A 20,874-nucleotide genomic window follows, 5' to 3' on the forward strand; every position below is an offset into this window, starting at 1 on the left:
AATAAATAATAGAAAATAAGCTCATTGACACATTGCACATATGCTGCCTAGTTAAATTGCGTTTTAGTTATTAAATAATTAATTTAATTTTTTAATTTATTTAATCTCCCACCCTCATTGGTTAATTTTAAAAATCCTACACTAGTTAATAGGGTATACCGAAAGTAATAGAAAAAGTAAAGGTCGTCTGCTCTCACGCTGCAATTGTGGGGTTGCCAGACATAAACAGATAACTCATGTAATTTGTACCTGTAGTTATTCAGTTGTCTAATATGTCAAATGAAAGCATATTTTATGCTTAAGTCAACTATATTAGGTTGCCTTCGATCTAGTTCATGGTTTCTTAGATTTTGTATGTTTTTCATAGTCTGGCCGCAATTTAATTAGGCAACCTATTTGCAATGTGTCACTGTGAATTCACTAACTTTGACATATGATAGCTGATTTACGAAATTGAGATTCTATGTAACAAATGTCATCCAGTGCCTAATGATATCATCATACAGTAGGTTGATGACATTTCTCAATTGATTTGATGTTTATTTTAATAGGTTGATAATAAAGACTAAAATACTGAACAGGCCAGCTGTTGAGACTTCAGATACAATGTATATTATTAAAGTATTTCCCATTATTTTAGGTTAAAAAAATACGTGTGGCACTCGGGGATTGCCACGGCCAAGCTATTTATTATCAATTTATTTAACAATATAATTTATGTATTTTAAAATTTCCAAGTTAAGTTATTTTACCTTCACTTAATAGCGGGCTCGAACTCTTTGTGGACGCGGCTAAGAATCACACACCAGCAGTAAGCAGTATATTTGCAGACATTCGGTTATTCTTCCCCACTTTCACCCACCACAACTTTTAAAGGGCTCAACCGATTTTCATCAAAGTTACCTTTAATACAAAATAAACTTGAAATCGCTTTATCCGTTCGGTTTTATGGTGCCACAGACAGATATACACGTCAAACTTTTTGCGTCAGGGTAAAACAAGGATCCTACTATTATTATAAACGCGAAAGTTTGTATGGATGTTTGGATGTTTGTTACTCTTTAACGCCGCTACTACTGAAGCGATTTAGCTGAAATTTGGAATGGAAATAGATTTTACTCTGGATTACATAGGCTACTTTATGTCAAGAAAAAATCCATGGTTTCCCGAGATTTGCGAAAACTGATGATTTTGATGATATGAATGTTTGTTACTCTTTCACGCCTCAACTACTGAACCGAATTAGCTGAAATTTGGTATTAAGATATTATGGCCTGGATTAACACATAGGCTACTTTTTATCCCGGAAAAATCCATGGTTCCCGAGGGATTTGTGAGAAACTAAATTCCACGCGGACGAAGTCGCGGGCGTCCGCTAGTAAATAAATAAACGAGAGTAATAAAATGCATGCGACCATACCTCTCCGGTTAGCATTCGACAGGTAAGTACGCCGAGGGACCACCAGTCTGCTGAGTGTCCATACGGGTCGCGCTGCATCACTTCCGGGGCTGGAGACAACAAGGAGCTGTTACACACTAGTACAAACATACTATCACACTAAATGTATGTACATGAGGAATTACTTTTTCCATCCATAAGCAACACCTGTGATAGAGAAATAAGACCGTGAGATACGTGATAGCCCAGTGGATACGACCTCTGCTTCCGATTTCGGATGGTGGTGGGTTCGAATCCGGACCGGGGCATGCACCTCCAACTTTTCAGTTGTGTGCATTTCAAGAAAATTAAATATCACGTGTCTCAAACGGTGAAGGAAACCTGCATACCAGAGAATGTTCTCTGCATGTGTGAAGTCTGCCAATCCGCATTGGGCCAGCGTGGTGGACTATTGGCCTAACCCCAATTCTCTCTCTCTCATTCTGAGAGGAGACTCGAGCTAAGCAGTGAGCCGAATATGGGTTGATAACGACGATTCGAATAAAAATGACCTTATTAAAAATAAAGAAATTTATATGCTAATCTACAGCGAAGTTTGCGTTCCGAGCAACCCAACCCAAAAAGGTTCCCAAAATAGGTGAAAGTACAAAAATGTACATTACATGGTATTTTTTGTTTTTCGTTTGCCAAACATTAACCCGCCGGCCACTCATCAACTCGTATTCGGCTCTCTGCTGAGCTCGAGTCTTCTCTCAGAATGAGAGGGATTAGGCCAATAGTCCGCCACGCTGGCTCAACGCGGATTGGCAGACTTCACACACGTAGAGAATTAAGAAAATTCTCAGGTATGCAGGTTTCCTCGCGATGTTTTTCCTTCACCGACACGTGAAATTTAATTTCTTAATATCCCGGATTCGAGCCTTTGGCCTCCGGAATCAGAGGCAGAAGTCATATCCACAGGGCTGTAACGGAACTTTTGGCGGATATCTTGGAAAAGTTTTATTTTCAAGCTTTTTGAGTAGGTAAGTACGCTCATTATGAGAATTCCTATAATCTATCACAGATATTGCAATCATACACACTTCTTGTGCTCTACGCAACTCTCATTCCCCCATTCACACTAATTAAAAATAATTAATTAATTGATATTAAATTAAAAATTATATTTACTTTGATGGTAGGAATCTGAATGCAGTGTAGCACACGAAGTCTTCTTGGAACACTTGCTTTCGAAAATATCACATCTATACCTTTTTTGATGAATACTGTTTACCAACAAACAAATTAATAATGAGGGTATAAATCACTAGCCATTTCATACCTAATAATAATTATAATTAACTTGTCCTTGTATTAATGAAAATAAATTTGACTAATAAGCTTAGAACAAATTAAATATACCTACCACATATAACCATACATAATTTAAAATAAACAAGTTATTAAATGATATACGTTTTCTACCTTCATTTCTAATTTATTTGTTGTTAAACAGTACTCATCAAGAAAGGCTGTAGTATAGATTATTCAAATAGTAACCGATTTTTGCAAAGAAAAACCAAAAGTTCGTTTTATTTAGCATCCCGTATTGATTGTAGAGTGCAAAGGCGTCATTCCAGGGGGAGGAGGGGGGAGTAAAAGGGCAAGTACATATAAAGAATACTTTGCTTTGCTTATTTTGTATCTATAAAGAGACAGATACCTCTCGCGCTCCCCTTTGTAGATGGACAATTTAAATCTTCTTTATTGCACGATATAATTGAAGGCAATGCAACACGCGGTTGCTCTTTGCAATTGACATGAACAAACATGGCAACAAGACATGAACACTTTGCAGATCATGCAAGGAACAAGTCCTACAAATCCCTGCTCTTTGCAGTCAAGGTGTTAAGGCAACCACATATTTTAGATCCATACACAGCAGTGATGCTTGGCGGCAGTGGTGTACCTAGGCGGTTCTACGCCCCGGGGCCCACAAACTCAGAGAACCTCGAATTTTTACCAGAAAATCGCGATCAATTGATTTGAACTTTCGATAATTTCCCCTATTTTCAAATTTAAATATGACAGGATGCAACCCGACTTAAATCATGGCAACTAAAATAGACCTTTTAATCTTTTATTGCTAAGCAATAACTAACATCAAGTATTCTGATAGATAGAAAAATGTATACTTGATAAAACTTATCCAGTTTAGACAGTAGTTGGGCCCAATTTTTTTATTTACACCAGGTCCCTTGGTTACCTAGCTACGCCACTGCTTGGCAGTAGATGGCGGTAATACTTCCACGGACGAGCTGTCACAGAGCAAGACAGAGCAAGTAAACCTATATAAAAATACTCGTATGCTCTATAACTCTCTAGGTTCTGGCAAACTAAGAAAGCAATTAACCTCAGGGTTCTGTCAAAAGAAGTATTCGCCATTTTTTATCTGAATGCATCACATAATGATATGGTACCTACACGTTGCTCCAATTTAGTTTGATGGGTTTGAATCTGTAACGATAACTGTATGTTATTGATACTAATAAATTAATAACTGGGATCGACGACGTAACATGCTCTCTGACAGGTGTAACACCACCAACTTCCCAATTTGAGTTTTGCAAACGATATTTTATAAACTATATATTATGCTTGAATATATAGTACTTAGTATTAAACACAAAATTGTGTATGTGTGCGCTCAGTGGAGTAGCTAAATTCGCATCACTTTTTGTAGGCAGGCACTTAACATATCTATATTATAAAATATCGTTGGACTGAGCATTTTTTGAAAGAACTGCTAACAATTTTATAGCCTATAAAATATACATATGATCTATAATAATCCAGGATTATTTTTAAACAGGCAAATAAATAAAAAAAAATAATAATACTTCATCATTTATTCACATTTTTATACATTATCACAAGACTACGATTTCCGTTTACTTTGAACTGATAAATCACAACATATACTCTTGTCATACACTCTAATATATAACAGCCATTCACATTATAGTACGAGATCCGACATATGAAATATATACAATCATCTGTTATTTATTTGTGATAAGAAATAAATGATAGATAATATTCACATTGACACATTGCAAATAAGTTGCCTATTTAAATTGCGGCCGGATATTATTAAATGATTATTTTTATTTTTAAATTTATTAAATCTACTTCCATCACATTGATTAATTTAAAAAAAATGTACACTAACTAGTTAACAGAATATAAAACGTAAATGTTGCCTGCTTATACCTCTGCAACTATGGGGTTGCTAGATAGACAGGTGAGTAAATGTATTAGTAGTTATTTAGTCTTATTTTATTATTAATTTAACTGTTTTAAGTTGCCTAGATCTAGTTCATGGTTTTCTTGATTGTGTACGTAAAATGTATCGGGTCGCAATTTAACTAGGCAATCTATTTGCATTATGTCACTGTGAATATTATCGTATCATGAATTTCTTATCACTAATAAATAACAGATGAGGGTATATATTTCTAATGCCGGATCTTGGACTATTAACACGTACTTAAACATCATCGTCAAATAAGGCCATAGCTAGTGCAGTACCTATAAGAAAATTAAGTGCCCGACATAACTCTAATAAAAGAGCCTGTGCTAGCCAGACACACTTCATTTCATTAAGGCTGAAAATTTGACAGCCCATATTCCTACCATAGCCAAGTACGGTAGTCAATAGTTGACTGATATCAAATTTAATATCGATATCAATTTAATAAATTTTCCAAACGTCAAAAACGCTATCGCCCATATTGTGACGTCATGATGATCACTAAAATTGTAACTGAATAAACGTCAAACTAATTACTAACTAATAATTTTGTTAAACACAATTTTGATTAAGGTTTAGTGTTTAGTGTGACGTCATGAAACAGTCGAAATATAGACTATCATGGCCGATAGCATTTAGGCTCGTATTGTGAATAGAATATTTTTTTTTTTATTTATTCATGTCTCAAAAATATGATAATTATTAAATAATAAAAAAAGGGTCAACTAGCCTATTATGTAGTTTGGACCTTGGTAGCAGAATTACTCCAAGTAGAAAGCGTAACTAAGTTATAAAAAAAATCCGCTTTACGGTTGGGGGTCTGGATTTTGAATGTATATAACATTTTTGGGGTTCCTTCCCTACATGCAAAATGAGGATGATTTTTTAACGTCTATCCCATGGTGTGGGTATAGTTACCAGTATTTATGTGCATTAAATAAGGGTTTAAAGTGCTTACTTAATCTACGGAAACCTACAATGCGCGTGGCCCGTCACGCAATTGGCCGGTTTTTTTTACTCAAGGTAGACTCCGCATAAGCTGACAAACTGTCAGCCCTCACAGAATGAGGAATGTCTGACTACTACATGCTCCTAGTCTATAATACAACAGGCACACACATCTATACAAAAACAAAATTGAATAATATATATTGTCTTATCACCAGATCCATACATTAATAGATTTAAAACCCGAGTTTCTTTTCAAAGGTACTTCTCTGATATGAAATTGTTGAGACTTGACAAATAATAATAACTTCAATTTAAAAAAAAAACACTATGTTATACAGCCTCATCTTTGGTGACAAAATAATATAATTCCGATAAAATAAGGCAAGTTAATAATTTCAATAAATTAGAAATAAGAACCATTATGGTCCTAGAGACTTGATTTATATAATCAGACTGTAGAGAGACTACAATAGGGTAGTTGACTCATATAAAATTTAATGAATAAGGGTCCGAAATATATAGATATCAATTAATAGGATATGCTATGGATTTCATAGAAAAATTTAAATTGTAATTTTTTCAAACGCCATATACGCTGTCGTCCATTTTGAGACGTCACGATTTTACGATGTAAATAAAGGAATATAAGGCTCATCAAAAAAATATTTCAAAATTAAAATTTTTATGTAGTAAGAACGATAATGAACAATTTAAGACCCTATTAAAAAAAGTGTCAACTTGCCTATTGTACATTCATCATCGTCATTATCCTATTTTGACAATTGCCTCACAGGGCCAGGCCTTGTAGAAGAGAGGATATGGAGCCTAAATCCACCACCCTGCACCAATTCGGGTTGACAAGCTCGGGGTGGTAATTTCGGCAGGTTAGAAGATATTTAACATCATGCTATAGCTGTAGATTTAACGAGTAAATTGGTAGGCAGGTAAAACTGCAGGGGCTAGCTAGTCTGTAATCTGAATCTATTTAAAATTCAACATTTCCAACAGTATTTGAAATTCATAAAGTGAATTTAAAAAAAAAGCATGAAAACAATGATCAAACGATAGAATGTTAAAGACAAAATATGCTTGGTTTTAGTGCAAACTTGCTTGTACGTATAGATCATATGAGAAACTAAAAGCCACTATGAGATACCGACATACCTACTCTTTGAGACTAATACTTTCATCTGTACACACATGTATGTATAATAAATATATAAATAGGCTGACAATAATATAGATCTTGAATTTCAGTTTTGACATTAATTGGTCAATTATAGCAAACGTCCACAGATTCGCATCGTACGTATCGAACGCGTCGCATCAAATGGATTTTAGTATTCTTTGTATAGAAAGTCTGTCTGAAAGTCACTGATTAATCGCATCGAACTGATTTTATCTACCGTGAAGTTAAAAATCCGTTCGTTGCGATGCGTCCGATACTTACGATGCGGATCTGTAGAGCGATATTCTATAGGCAAATCTATTAAGTCCTCGCCGCGCCGTAGAGACAGGGATGCGGCGGTATGATAGATGGTAAAGAGACAGAGAGAGAAGGAAAAATGGTCGCATTCTTCATTCATTCATTGACAGGCAAGCTTCATTCACTCCCTCAATCTTGATACCACACACGTGTACCGCGCGAGCGAGGACTTACTTAAAATTCAAAATTCACGGCCTTGGCTAGTATTTTTGTCTCTCACTGTCTATAAGTTAATTACAACTATTTTCATGTACTCGTATTTAGGAAACCAACTAAACTTGTTAAGGCGATGTCCCATTGGTGCACACTCACACATAGGCAACGAAAATACTCAAAGCTGCTCAGGTTTTAGTGCATATAGTGAATGAATCATACAGCCATAAGTCAATACGGCCCAAGAAACGTATACACAAACGGTTATGCAACCAATTAATCAATACTATTATTTTAAAAACTGCAAACATGCTCTACGTGTGCGTGTAATGAAACAACAACGCCTTTACACACAAACCCACATATATTACTATAATATTATCTTACAATGCACCCAAATAAAACTATAATTCCGCAAAGCTATAGGCAAAGCACTTAACCGGGTCCTTACCAGCGCAGGGTATAATTGAGTGGATGAATCACTCAATCATTCATTGAATGAATGAATGAATGAATGATTCATTCATTTATGAGTGGATGAATGAATAGTGCTACTGTCGCCCACTCCAACCACCCGCAGCCTTGTAACGCACGGGCAAAGACCAAGTTATATTTTGCCTGTAGAGTCGACATTGGTCTCTTTGGATGCACTGACAAAGTAGGTATTGTTTGTATGTGTTAATATATACAAATTGATAGGTACAAACACGCTAATGCTACAGTCACAAAATGAGGTAGGAAAGTAAATAATTAGAAATTCGTTGGACGGACTCATTGCTCCGCCCGATTAGACTAAATAAAGGTATTTATAGGACAGTTCACAAAGTAGAAATACGCATGAAACATTGATGAACAATGAATAATAATAAATTTAGTTTAGTATTTTCCATAGAAAGTTGACATACCAGTCAATAACCTTTCACTCAGATCCGAGAATGGTCAGGAAATATTGCAATTCTGTATTATTTATTGTATACTTCTGCACAATAAAGCCTTATTCAATTATATTAAAGGAAATCTAAAGTGACTCCTATCGTAAATAAAAAAACGCGATTGTCGCGATGTGCTGCGACTATCGCGACTAAACGAAACATAACTGTAGACTTGATGTATACTGACGTCAAATGCGACGCGTCGATTGCGAACATCCATCGTCTAGTCAATCTTTTTTTGACTAAAAACCAAATTAAAATATCCGTAAAAACTTTTGACAACAGTAAAAAACAACTCAAACAGAATAATATTATGTAATACAAACTAATTTATATTTACATGCGCGCCTGTCCACAGTTAGATTAATAATTATCTTACAGAAATAAACTTCTACTCTGGTTTTCTCTTAATAAAGTGTTTGTACTAAAATGATATTTTGAGGTTAGGTTTATAATTCATTTGGATATACATATATATAAAAATTTTAAACAGTTAAAATATCATGTGAAGCGTTCATATCTGTAGAGAAAATTACTAAAAAATATAAGTCGCTATACATTTAACCTACGTTATGAAACGAATGTTTTTAGAACTTCTTAGAATGGAGTTAATTCTATAGCACTAAGTGTTTATTGAATTCACTACACTAAATTGACTGGTGTAAAACTAGTAGTAACCCTTCAGAAAACCCTCCTTTTCCCTAATTGCGATATTTAGGGAAAAAAAAACCGTGAAATGACCTCTGCCTCCGATTCCAGAGGTTTCGAATCCGGTCCGGGGCATGCACCTCCAACTTATCAGTTGTATGCATTTTAAGAAATTAAATATCACGTGTCTCAAACGGTGAAGGAAAACATCGTGAGGAAACCTGCCAAACTAGAGAATTTTATTAATTCTCTGCGTGTGTAAAGTCTGATGATATGGCTTAACTCCTCTCATTCGAAAAAGAGACTCGAGCTCAGCAGTGAGCAGAATATGGGCTGATAACGAGGGAAAAGGAGCATTTTGAAGGGAAAACAGTTTCAATCTGAATATTTAGTTATCTAGTTTCAGTTTAAGAATAAGAACTATTAATATCTTTGTTTATGATAGCTGATGTACAAAAATTTTAAAGGCGCACTGGTAATAGGGATGATGACAGTTTTTTAAATTGTATATAAATTAAGAGTATACTAATAGTAAAGCAATTTTGTAAAAGGAACAGGGTAGCTGCGATCATTACTTTCAGAGCTACAGGGATTTAAAGAGTCAGATTTGCGGCGCTGCCGCGGATCCCTGAAAAACGCCCCATACAAAATGGCACGAAAAAATGACGTCATAGGCAACGTAATGATCGTTAGATTTGTATGCGCGTTCAAACAAAATTACTAATATCTTTGTTATTTGTGCGTTTATCTTTATAGTTCATATATTAAAAAATGTCACATTTAATGTAAGGAAGCTAAAACTGTATGAATTTTCATCTAATTACGATAAAAAATTTTTAATAGTTTTGAAATTTTATAATCTCATTTATTTTGCAAATATCCAGACAATCTTTGCTATTTATGTATAAATTAGTTAACATTGACCCTATTTACCCGAATGTATCATAAAAATCAATATATTCAAACCTAGTCATCATCCCCATTCTTATTGCCATAATATTATTATAAGAACATTGGGAGTTACATATTCATGTTATTTCTATAGTAAATTATAGTTGAAATTAATAAATTTCTGTTTCTTGTAATACAGATAAATAATATGTTCGTATTGTTTTCTGAATTAACTTCGACAAAGTTTGACGATAGACCAAATAGTAGGCGAGCTGAAGAGGGGATTTTTGCAGTTACTCGAACGCCGCAGATAAACAAACATAAGGGACTATGCCTTGCACGTTGTTGAGTACCTCCACCAAGTATGAGCCCTTAATATTGGTAAGTACGTTTAGGGCAACCAAAAAAAAAACTAACTTCACAAATACTCAACCAGCACCAGATTATGCCATGCAGCACCAGCAGGCGAGTTGATAGCTAAAAACTGCAGATTTCGAAAATATGACGATTTGAGCATAACATATGGAATGGGAGGGTTTCAAAGTTACAAAATAAAAACCCTTTTATTTTAGTTTTCGAGATACGTGCGCGATTAATTTTTTATTCATTTTGTAGGAAATAACCTCCTGATTAATCGCTAAAATTTTCTGACAACTTCAGTAAGCCAAGGTAATAAAAATTGCTTTTAAAGTCTATAGTTTTTCTTACTACCGCTAAAAGCGAAAAAATTAAATAACCATTTGTTCCTATTATTTAATCTACCAAATGCAATCGGTCCCCATGACGCTCGAGTAACTGCAAATTTAGCATCCCGGGCTCCCCTACTAAAAGAAGTTTTACTCCCCATGTCACTCACTGATTCGCAGTTTTTTTATAATCAAAATAGACATAACCTTTCATACAAATAAACTATGATAATTCATGCAACATTTCCACATTTCCCAAATCAACGAAAATACAATAAATACATTTGATACATTACTAGTATTTTTCTACATTTACTCGAGTATTGTAGAAATAAATCGTGTTACGCTAGCATTAGTTCAATAAAGCTCTCAATATTAAAACTTGACTATCTGAAGGAAAATACGAAATGACAAAGATTTATTAATACATTACACATTATTATAATATCTGTACATCTAAATATATACAAACACGTAATTTCACAATGCTAGATCAATTGTAAACAAATCTCGAAAGTAGACTAAATTGATAGGTCTAAAAGACCTACCCCCCTAGCAAAGTGGCACGTCAATTCTCTTTCTACAATCGCTAACGCTTCGAAAACTACAAAAATATATGGGAATGACAGATCTTGATCACATGACCTGTCGATAGCAAATGTCATTTCCATACATTTTTCTAGTTTTCGAAGCGATAGCGATCGTAGAAAGAGAATCGACGTGCCACTTGGCTAGGAGGGCTGGGCCTGTAGCCATGTGGCACGTCGATTCTCTTTCTACGATCGCTAACGCTTCGAAAACTAGAAAAATGTATGGGAATGACAGATCTTGATCACGTGACCTGTTGATAGCAAATGTCATTCCCATACATCTTTCTAGTTTTTGAAGCGATAGCGATCGTAGAAAGAGAATCGACGTGCCACTTGGCTGGGGGGGCTGGACTTGTAGCCACGTGGCACGTCGATTCTCTTTCTACAAACGCTAACGCTTCGAAAATTAAAAATATTGGTATGGGAATGACATTTGTTATCGACAGGTCACGTGATCAAGTTGTCGATTGGATCTGTCGTTCCCATACATATTGTTAGTTTTCTCCTTTGTAGAAAGAGTATCGACGTGCCTTACCCACAGGCCCTGATGTGTTATTTCCTGGGCCTCTAGCCATGTTACACATCGATTCGCTTTCTACAAGCGCTAACACTTCAAAAAACAAAAAATGTAAATAAAATTCGTTATCGATAGGCCACGTGATCAACCTACCAATCGGTTATGTAACTTACCTACATATTTTTTTTAGTTTTCGAAGCGTTTGTAGCAAGAGAATCAATGCGTTACATGGCTAGAGGTCCTGCTTAATTTTAATAAATTTAGTTCATTTCAAAGACTCTAATACAATCTCTTTAGCAGACCACAAACGTTTTAGTCGATTGCATTATAATACTCTAAAATTAAATTAAAAATATCTTTACCACAAACAACAATCGATTTCCACGTTTGTATGCAATATCACAAAGCGATTTATTTTTCATTATATAAAATACAAATAGTCAATAGACTATAATTGCTACACTATGTACCATATTACAGTGTTTATCACGGATAATAACTCGATTTGTTGATTCTTAAACTTATTCGTCGATGTCCGCACAATTATTCTAAATTAATTATTTAATAATTAATTAAATGATAACAAAAATAATGTATCGTCACCTTAACACGTTTAACGCAAAAAAGTACGTGTCAGAATATTAAATAAGTGACATTATATTAGTATTGTACATAATTTGTTTTTAATTAACACGTTAGCAACACACCACAACTATAGTCCGCGACTAAAATATGAATATTTAATGAAAACTGTTGAGTTTCTTGCCGGTATCTTCTCAGCAGAACCTGCCTTCCGAACCGGTGGTAGAATCTTTACAAATAGTCAACTGACGTGTCAAAAGTGCTTGTAAACTGAGCCTACTTGAAATAAATGATTTTTGATTTTGATTTTGATTTTAGAAAATATAAAAATATTTTACTCGACATAAAAAATATTACAAATTAATTAAGTCGAATAAATTCTAATCACATATTTTACAACTTTCATTCAATAGATTTGGTCATTTCAATGTGACCGAACAAAGAACAAACTCCGGCCGCTCAGAGATTGCGTTCACGTGATCGAATGGGCGATGTTTGAACGAACTTTGAACTGGCGTACAGGGTTGTTGAACTGAGCGGTTTCAAGGTTATGCTAACTGTTTGTCTTTGTAGCGATGAGACAAAATAACGAGACAATTGTAATTGAATATTTTTGTCCCATTCGATCACGACCCGTCGGAAACGCAATCTCTGAGCGGCCGGACTTTACGCAATTAAATAGATACGAGTCGAGTAACGCGCCAATGGGTGGAGTGTTGCGAATGTGTTTTAGCTTTACTCTGTGTTTGGAATAGAAGAATTATACGCCATGAAGGAGACCGACCATTTTTCATACATTGCTAGGCCCAGATTTGATTAATGAACCTTTACATTTTCCAAATTAGTACCATTTATTAAATAATAATTTACTTTATTAATTTCAGTTAGATGGACAGTTGCATAAATAAGATATGGCCAAGTACATACATTATTAATGCACTATTTCATCAAAAAATATATGTTACAAAAAAAATCAAGAAGTCTAATTGTTTTTGTTGATTTTAATTTATTATAAAATTAAGATTTTTTTGTTCATTTATTTTTTTCTATAACATTTTGGGCCCAAACTGGTCCGTCTTCTTTGTGTAGCGGAACTGAAATTTACATACTGTCTATCCTTTATTTCTAGAATGATAAATATTGTCTATGTTGAGTCTTCAATTCCAGACACAGAGTTTCCACAAAACCAGGCAGTACTGCACAGTGTCTCGCACATTTTATACAAAACTAGACACACAGCGAGCGAGAGTTATCTACTCAGCAATATTCACGACAGACGCATCTATTGGCAAAGTTACCTACTCAGCAATATTCCCGACAGACGCATCTATTGACAAAGTTAACTACTCAGCAATAGTCTCGACAGACGCATCTATTAGCAAAGTTATCTACTTAGCCATAGTCCCGACAGACGCATCTATTGGCAAAGTTAACTACTCCGCAATATTCCCGACAGACGCATCTATTGGCAAAGTCAACTACTCAGCAATAGTCCCGACAGACTGATCTATTGGCAAAGTTAACTACTGAGCAATAGTCCCGACAGACGCACCTATTGGCATAGTTAACTAGGTACTCAGCATTAGTCCCAACAGACGCATCTATTCGCAAAGTTAACTACTCAGCAATATTCTCGACAGACGCATCTATTGGCAAAGTTAACTACTCAGCAATATTCTCGACAGACGCATCTGTTGGCAAATTCAACTACTCAGCAATAGTCCCGACAGACGCATCTATTGGCAAAGTTAACTACTCAGCAATAGTCCCGACAGACGCATCTATTGGCAAAGTTTTAAACTATTTAATTTTAAACAGCAATAGTCAATATTGAAAGTTGGAAAGCGATTATAGGCGGATCGTTTTTAACCAAGTTTTGTAGTGCAGACACGCCGAGCTTGCAGGGATTTTAATACTACAGAGCACCCACTGAAAAAATGCTTTCCTAGAGTCTAGGAAAGCGTTTTTTCATGCTGTTTGTATATTAGCCATATATCTTATGGACACAAAAAGAGAAGAAGACCTAAGATTGGAGTGTGACTGTCGTATTGGATTGGATTGTGATTAGATGACAATCTGTCAGGAACACATGGTTTCAAGGGCCTAACCTTACACTACAATGCCTCTTATGTTTAATTTATACGGCTTTAAATCTAATTTATAGTGCAATAGTTTTACTCAGTATGCATTAACACGAACCAAACCTTACGTTACACAAACAATTGTCAAACCTTAAATAAAATTGAATGGACACTTCAACCAGCCTGCGGATTCAGAGCTCCGATTAAATTATTTATGTTACTACTAAGGGTTGTTTTTCAATAGTTAGATAACCAGCAGATGCGCGCCAAAAGAACAAAATAATTGTATCTATCTATATCAAAATAAATGGCTCTATCTTTAGTTCCATAGCAATGAAAGCCTGAAAAATGTAAGCCTCAATAGCTCAACGGTAAGAGCGGTCGGACTCATCACCAAGGGGTGGTGGTTCGATCCCCGCCCCGTTAGTCTATTGTTGTACCCACTCCTAGCACAGTCTTTCCAGACTACTTGGAGGGGAATGGGAATATTGGTCAAATTATAAAAAATATGGCAAATATTCTTTTATTAAAAAAAAAAAATGAAAGAACGCATAAAGGAGATGTCAAATATTAAACCCATTTTCAGAACAATACAGATATGAAAAATGTACTGAAAATCTTGTATGTTTTACTTGATTACTCCATTAGAATCTTAGCTGAAATAATATTCACCAACAGGGTAAATAAGCTGATTTCATTATTTCCACACCTATTATAGTAATCTATGCACCCTCTTTGATGAGTATTTCAATGATTGTCAGGCATTTTCTAACGCGGGCTGTCAATATCAAAGTCAATCAATGAATGTGATGTCATTGTCAAATATTATGTCAAATGTTCTGTTTATCAAACTGACAGTTTTCCTACGGATTTGACACTATATATTGCCGTATTGTGTCAAGTGACTGTCAAATCCTTATTGACACTGATAATGCAATAAATTTTATGTCAAAGGGATACAAATTATTGCCCACTTTTGTATCAAGTAAGTTGACTGACCAGGCAAATATAGATTTCTTTGAAAATTGGTTGAAGTTCTCCTTAATAGTCCTAATTTATGGCCAATTTTCAGCTCTGTACCATTCATATAATTTGGAACCGACTTTGAACGGAGACTGAGTTTCTCCTTCCACTCTTCTGCAACTAAAGGAATATCATAAATAATATCACTCTCTTTCATCCCATAACAACGAATGGTTCTCTCCCTTTCGTTGGGATGAAATGAAAGAAAGAGCAACATGCAGACAAAAGTATCTCGTTATAACTTGGCGCGCATTTTGGGTTTTATGAATTTGACAGATTTTATGTACATATAAAATTGCCAAAATTATAGATTAAAAAACTGGATCTAAAATAATTAATGACGGTCGGATGGTAGTTACAACAGAATTATTATACTCGCATAATACAAAAGCACATAAAATCGAGCCGCGTCCAATAATAACAACAAAAAAAACAATCATTTATCACTTTGTGCATAATATAAGCATAAGTACAATATTGCATTAGCGACATTGCGGATATCTCTAACTACGTTACAACAACGATGTATTTATAAATTTAGAATATTTACAACATTCTCCATAATTGCACTTCCGATTCATAATATTTCTAATTAAACTAATTAAACACATTTAAAGTTACGTTTCAGGTTTACCGGTGAAAAGCTGTCTCGTTAGAATAATTCGCGAACCTCCAAACACTGTTCCCATAGTTCTCTCACAATTGGCAGCCGATAGTTCTGTCCCCCATGGATAATATCACTTAAGGCATCCCAACAAAATCCACAATTGTCTTCGGTAACATTTACAGCGCACAAAAACTCAATATACATCACGAGGAGTACACACTTAATATCTTTTTAACAGTATTACTGACTGAGGAAGACGAAGCGTCGGACAGGTTGTAGTGTATTTTGAACAGGTACGGCTGTATGTCCGGGTAGGACGTGTCGAAAATGAGATCGGCGTCGGAACGACTCGGCATTTTGGGGACGTACTCGTGCCGGTTTATGGTTTCGGTGATGTAGACGATCTTCTCCTGCAAAGTCTCGATTAAGTTCTCGTGTTTGTTCCGTTTGTCCTGCTCGTTGCGGCTGCCTATGAGCTCGCAACACACCGTCCAAACCTCCCACGGAACACACTCTTGCTGAAAGGGCCATCGCGCTCGTCGCTTCTGGAAAAACTCGAGGCTGATGGACCCCCGCGGCGGTGACGATTTGCCGGCGTTTCCCCGCAAACCGCTGGAGAAGCGTGAGATTTCTCTCTCAACATTCTCGACTAGCATTTTCGATTCGCAACAAACGTAGGTGAAGTCTATGAAGTCGCAGTCGACGTCCACGTAGCTGACGGTGCGGATGGAGTAGCTCTCTTCGTTGTTGTAGGTGAACTTGCCGCTGGAGCGGTGGAAGAGCACGGTGTGGAAGATGCTGGCCAGGACTTCGCCCACTTGCTCGCCCTCCACGGACATGCCGAAGTCTATACTGCGTGCGTTCATGTTGCCGAGTCAGTGGCGAGTCGCGCGCGCCCTCGCCCCGCCCACTGACATAATCACTCGAGATATAACGCTCAATGTCGTCCCGAAGCGTGTACGAGGGAAGGGAAAACAGTGCGGGCGACGGCATGAGCCATTTCGCAAGTTACGCAACGAGTCACAACCCACACTGAAATGGAAAGTGACCGTTTTAGTTGCGCATTTAAAGGGCCCACTAGACTACACGACAAATAAAACACTAACTCATTTGGGACCATTAAATTAAGTTTGTTATTTCAAATTGGCAATTAGAAAACTTGTCTAGAGAACTACTTACTTACATTCTAAATACACTGTACACTAATTACTGTTTCATTATTAGTATAGGCAATAAAAATATTGTAAGGGGATGGCCAAGGCCAATGATCCTGGAACTAATCAAGGACATTCTTAATAAAGGTCAGGGAATTTGGCGTGATGATATGTAAGTATGTATTAGTGTAGTCAATTGTCGTCCAGCCATTGACGCAATCTGGTGAAATCCAATCCCAAAAGGTAATAGATATCGGACGTTGACTAAGTATCATATTTTACCATTTGATAAAATATGGTGATGGTGTGGTGGTCGGGATCATAAATTAGTGGCCTATTCATCGTATAGCCTAATAGGCGCTTAACACTTCACCTAAACGGGCAAGCTATATGAGAGTGCCACTCACCCATGTATTTGAGGGTGCCGCAGAGCGTGGTGGTGCGCGCTCCGACAGACAGCCACTTGGACAGGCCGAAGTCCACCAGTTGTACGTGACAGTCTGAATCTAAGAGTATATTTTCCGGTTTGAGATCTCGATATATCACACCAGCATTGTGCAGGAAATCTGAAACCAAACAAATCAGATGTTTATTGAAAAAAAAAGTTCGTTTATTCAATAAGTCATCATCATCATTAACGCTAATGACGGCCTCCGTGGCCCAGTGGTATGCGGGCTGGATTTACAAAACGGAGGTCCTGGGTTCGGATCCCCGGCTGGACCAATTGAGATCTGGCTGGTGGGAGGCTTTGGTCGTGGCTAGTTACCACTTTACCGATAAAGACGTACCGTCAAGCGATTTAGTGTTCTGGTACGAAGTCGTGTAGAAACCGAAAGGTGTGTGGATTTTCATCCTCCTCCTACAAGTTAGCCCGCTTCCATCTTAGACTGCATCATCACTTACCATCAGGTGAGATTGTAGTCAAGGGCTATCTTGTAAAGAATAAAAAAAAAGGTACAAAATGGTCGAGATAGAGACATCATCGCACCTACTGTATGCCTTCTGTGAGTGAAACCACGGCTTTTCCGGTATACTAGGGAATTGGAATATTATAGAAATAGCAAATATTCATTAAAAAAGAAAATTGTATACAAACCTATAGCTACAGCGATCTCTGCTAGCAATATCTTCACCAGTTCCTCTGGTAACTTCGAGTACTTATCTATTAAAGCTAACAGCTCCCCGCCAGGAATGTATTCTGAAACTAGATAATAAATCATTTTAATTACATATGTTATTGATTTAGAGATGAAATGTTTTAAAAACCCCAAAAAGGACCTTCACGACTTGAGGTCGTAGCTCATTAGACCCACCCGGGACCCGACCCGCACCGCCTCGTCGCTAGGCGTCCACTTGTCGTCGACAGGTGGACCACGGATGGACGCCGCGTTGTCAACTCGCAGTTCACACGAGGCAAGCATGTCAGCAAGCAGCGAGCTATTATCGAGTGGTCGGCGCGTGGACACCTCGCGAGCGGTGCGATCCGGTGATGTTACGGAGTTGATGTAGTGAGCGCATGCACATACAAATACATACGAAGAATACTAACCACTCGAGGCGAGGCGGTGCGGGTCGGGTCCCGGGTGGGTCTAATGAACTACGACCTTTAGACTTTCCTATTATTATCCTTCAATAATAACCGAGAATAGAGCAAGATGGCAATCAAAATTAAAGATGGAGGTGGGCACGACTTTCATAATATGTTAGGAACACGACTTCGAGTTTAAATTTTAGTTTTTAAAAATGCCGTAAAGACTCACTATCTGGTGCAGTAAAGACGATCTGTATCTATTATTTCTCTTCAATATAATGTATATATTCGTATATTTTGATATGTAGTTTATTTATTATTGTAGGTATTTGTGTAATATTGTTTATGTATTAGGATGTAAATTATTTGTATGTATGTGTATTACTAATACTAGGGTTATTTTGGTTTTACGCCACCTGCTGATGTTCTTAAATTTTCCTAAACCAAAGGTTGCCTGGAAGAAATCGCTACTTAGCGATAAGGCCGCCTTTTTGTATGCTGATATCTTCCTAATTTGTTTTTATTTCACTTGTATTTGTCTTTGTGGTGTGCAAATAAAGTATATTTATCTATCTATTAATATATTATGAAAGAGTTTGTCAAATCAGCAGTCAGATTGTGAAATTATTTTCGTTTGTGATAGCCACACTCACAGGCACAAGCTTATTTGTAAGGGAGGGGTAACTTTGTATAAAAGTCGGTTCTACGAGTATTAAATACGAAGATAACGGATTTCCACTACTACAGACGAAGTAGCAGTCGTCTATTAGTATATTTATGTACAAATATTTAAACAAGATTAGGGATAACCGTCTCGTAGCGTTGACCTTTATACTTTAGTATATCTGCTTTATATATGTTTAGTACATAATACAACGACAGATGTGTACAACACATCATGGGGTAAACAAATGATCGTCTAGCCGGCACTGATAACGCAGATAAGGAGATAAGCCTGGCGGGGTCCACCGCGTGGCCGTATGTAGGTCAAACGTGTATCAAAATATATTGTTTTACTAGCAGACCCGGTCAAGCTTCGCATTGACTTATGTGCACTTCTTAACTACCCCTACCCTACCCTAACCCTACCTTGTAAGCTATCCTATCTTTCATGTTGGATCAAACTGTACACTGTGTGCAAATTTTATTAAAATTGGTTAAGTAATTTAGAAGTCCATCGAGAACAAACAAACAAGTAAATCTTAATACATAAATGCGAAAGGTCACTCAGCATGAAATCTGTAAAACCAATTGACGTACAAAGATGAAATTTCGCAGAGAGGTAGACGTCTACTAAGAACAGATTTTGCACGAGACCGGATTAAAGAGGGCGGACAAACTGTCCGCTAGTTTATATATTAATAAGATGTTAGTAAATAGCGGATGCCTCGCAGTTTTACTCGCGTAGCTCCCGTCCCTGTTTGAATACGGGGATAAAATAGCCTACGTCACACCTTATAACATCAGCTATCTGTCAGTGAAAGTCCCGTCAAAATCATTCCAGCCGTTTCAGAGATTAGTCGGTTTATTCCGCATAGTTCTCGTTCTGGGTTACATTGAGTTAACAAGTAAACTATTCCAGAATATCTCTATGCTAAATTTTATTAATTTCAGAGTCTATTCGCTACAAACAAACAAAATGATCTTTCCACTTTACAATATTAGCGTGACATAATATAGTTATATATTACACTACTCTTAAAACATTGTGCCCTCAAGTAAAATTAGATTTAACAATGAGTAAAGTCATAGCTGGGCATTAACTCATTAATCCGTTAATCGTTAATTAACGAAGTTAACATTTTGATTAACGGATTAACTTTTAAGTTAACTTTTAAAAATGTTAACGAATCCGTTAACTTCCGTTAATATGCAGAAGTCCGTTAATCGTTAATCCAATGCCTACTATTTACCGCGCGACGCGATTAACAGGTTTAGACAAGTAAGAAATGATGAAAGATTTTTTTTTCAAAGAAATCAACAAATTACTATATTTATGTCAAAATTATAGATAAAATCAACTAAAAAACAAATTATGGCACTTTTCCCCAGTGCTCACCCTTATTTTTCCAATGGGGATCTCTCACAATGATATAAAAATGCAATATTTACCAGTCATATTAACGGATTAACGATTAACGTTAACTTGCGTTAATTCTTCCCGAATGTAACGCTTTAACGTTTAACAAAGCTAACTTTTTTTGTAGCGGATTAACGATTAACGAAGTTAACTATTTGATTAACGGTGCCCAGCTATGAGTAAAGTAATAAACAAACAAAATGGATGTTTTTTTTAGATATATAGAGTATTAAATGAATAGTGGGCGTTCTATACAAAACAAGTCAATATA

General features: G+C 36.3%; 2 protein-coding genes across 3 annotated transcripts in view; both read right to left on the bottom strand.

Moving 5' to 3' along the window:
* LOC112049246 (serine/threonine-protein kinase S6KL) overlaps positions 1-20,874 on the bottom strand; it is an 85,501-nt gene that overhangs the window by 55,627 nt on the left and 9,000 nt on the right. The window contains exons 5-8 of one of the 2 annotated variants that reach the window (XM_052885509.1): positions 18,089-18,196; positions 17,400-17,558; positions 1,421-1,509; positions 814-903 (exon numbers count right to left, since the gene is read on the bottom strand). In XM_052885509.1, the coding sequence (XP_052741469.1) occupies positions 880-903; positions 1,421-1,509; positions 17,400-17,558; positions 18,089-18,196 (380 nt within the window). In that variant the 3' untranslated portion in view covers positions 814-879. Of the gene's footprint in view, positions 1-813; positions 904-1,420; positions 1,510-17,399; positions 17,559-18,088; positions 18,197-20,874 lie in introns of those variants that run through there. The other variant, XM_052885508.1, reaches the window with a different exon arrangement.
* On the bottom strand, positions 4,270-16,856 carry LOC112049247 (autophagy-related protein 101). Its single transcript, XM_052885510.1, has one exon. It carries the CDS (start codon positions 16,702-16,704, stop codon positions 16,042-16,044), a length of 663 nt encoding a protein of 220 aa, XP_052741470.1. The 5' UTR covers positions 16,705-16,856; the 3' UTR covers positions 4,270-16,041.

The sequence above is a fragment of the Bicyclus anynana genome, chromosome 14 (assembly GCF_947172395.1).
Source record: "Bicyclus anynana chromosome 14, ilBicAnyn1.1, whole genome shotgun sequence".
Classification (NCBI taxonomy): Eukaryota; Metazoa; Arthropoda; class Insecta; order Lepidoptera; family Nymphalidae; genus Bicyclus; species Bicyclus anynana.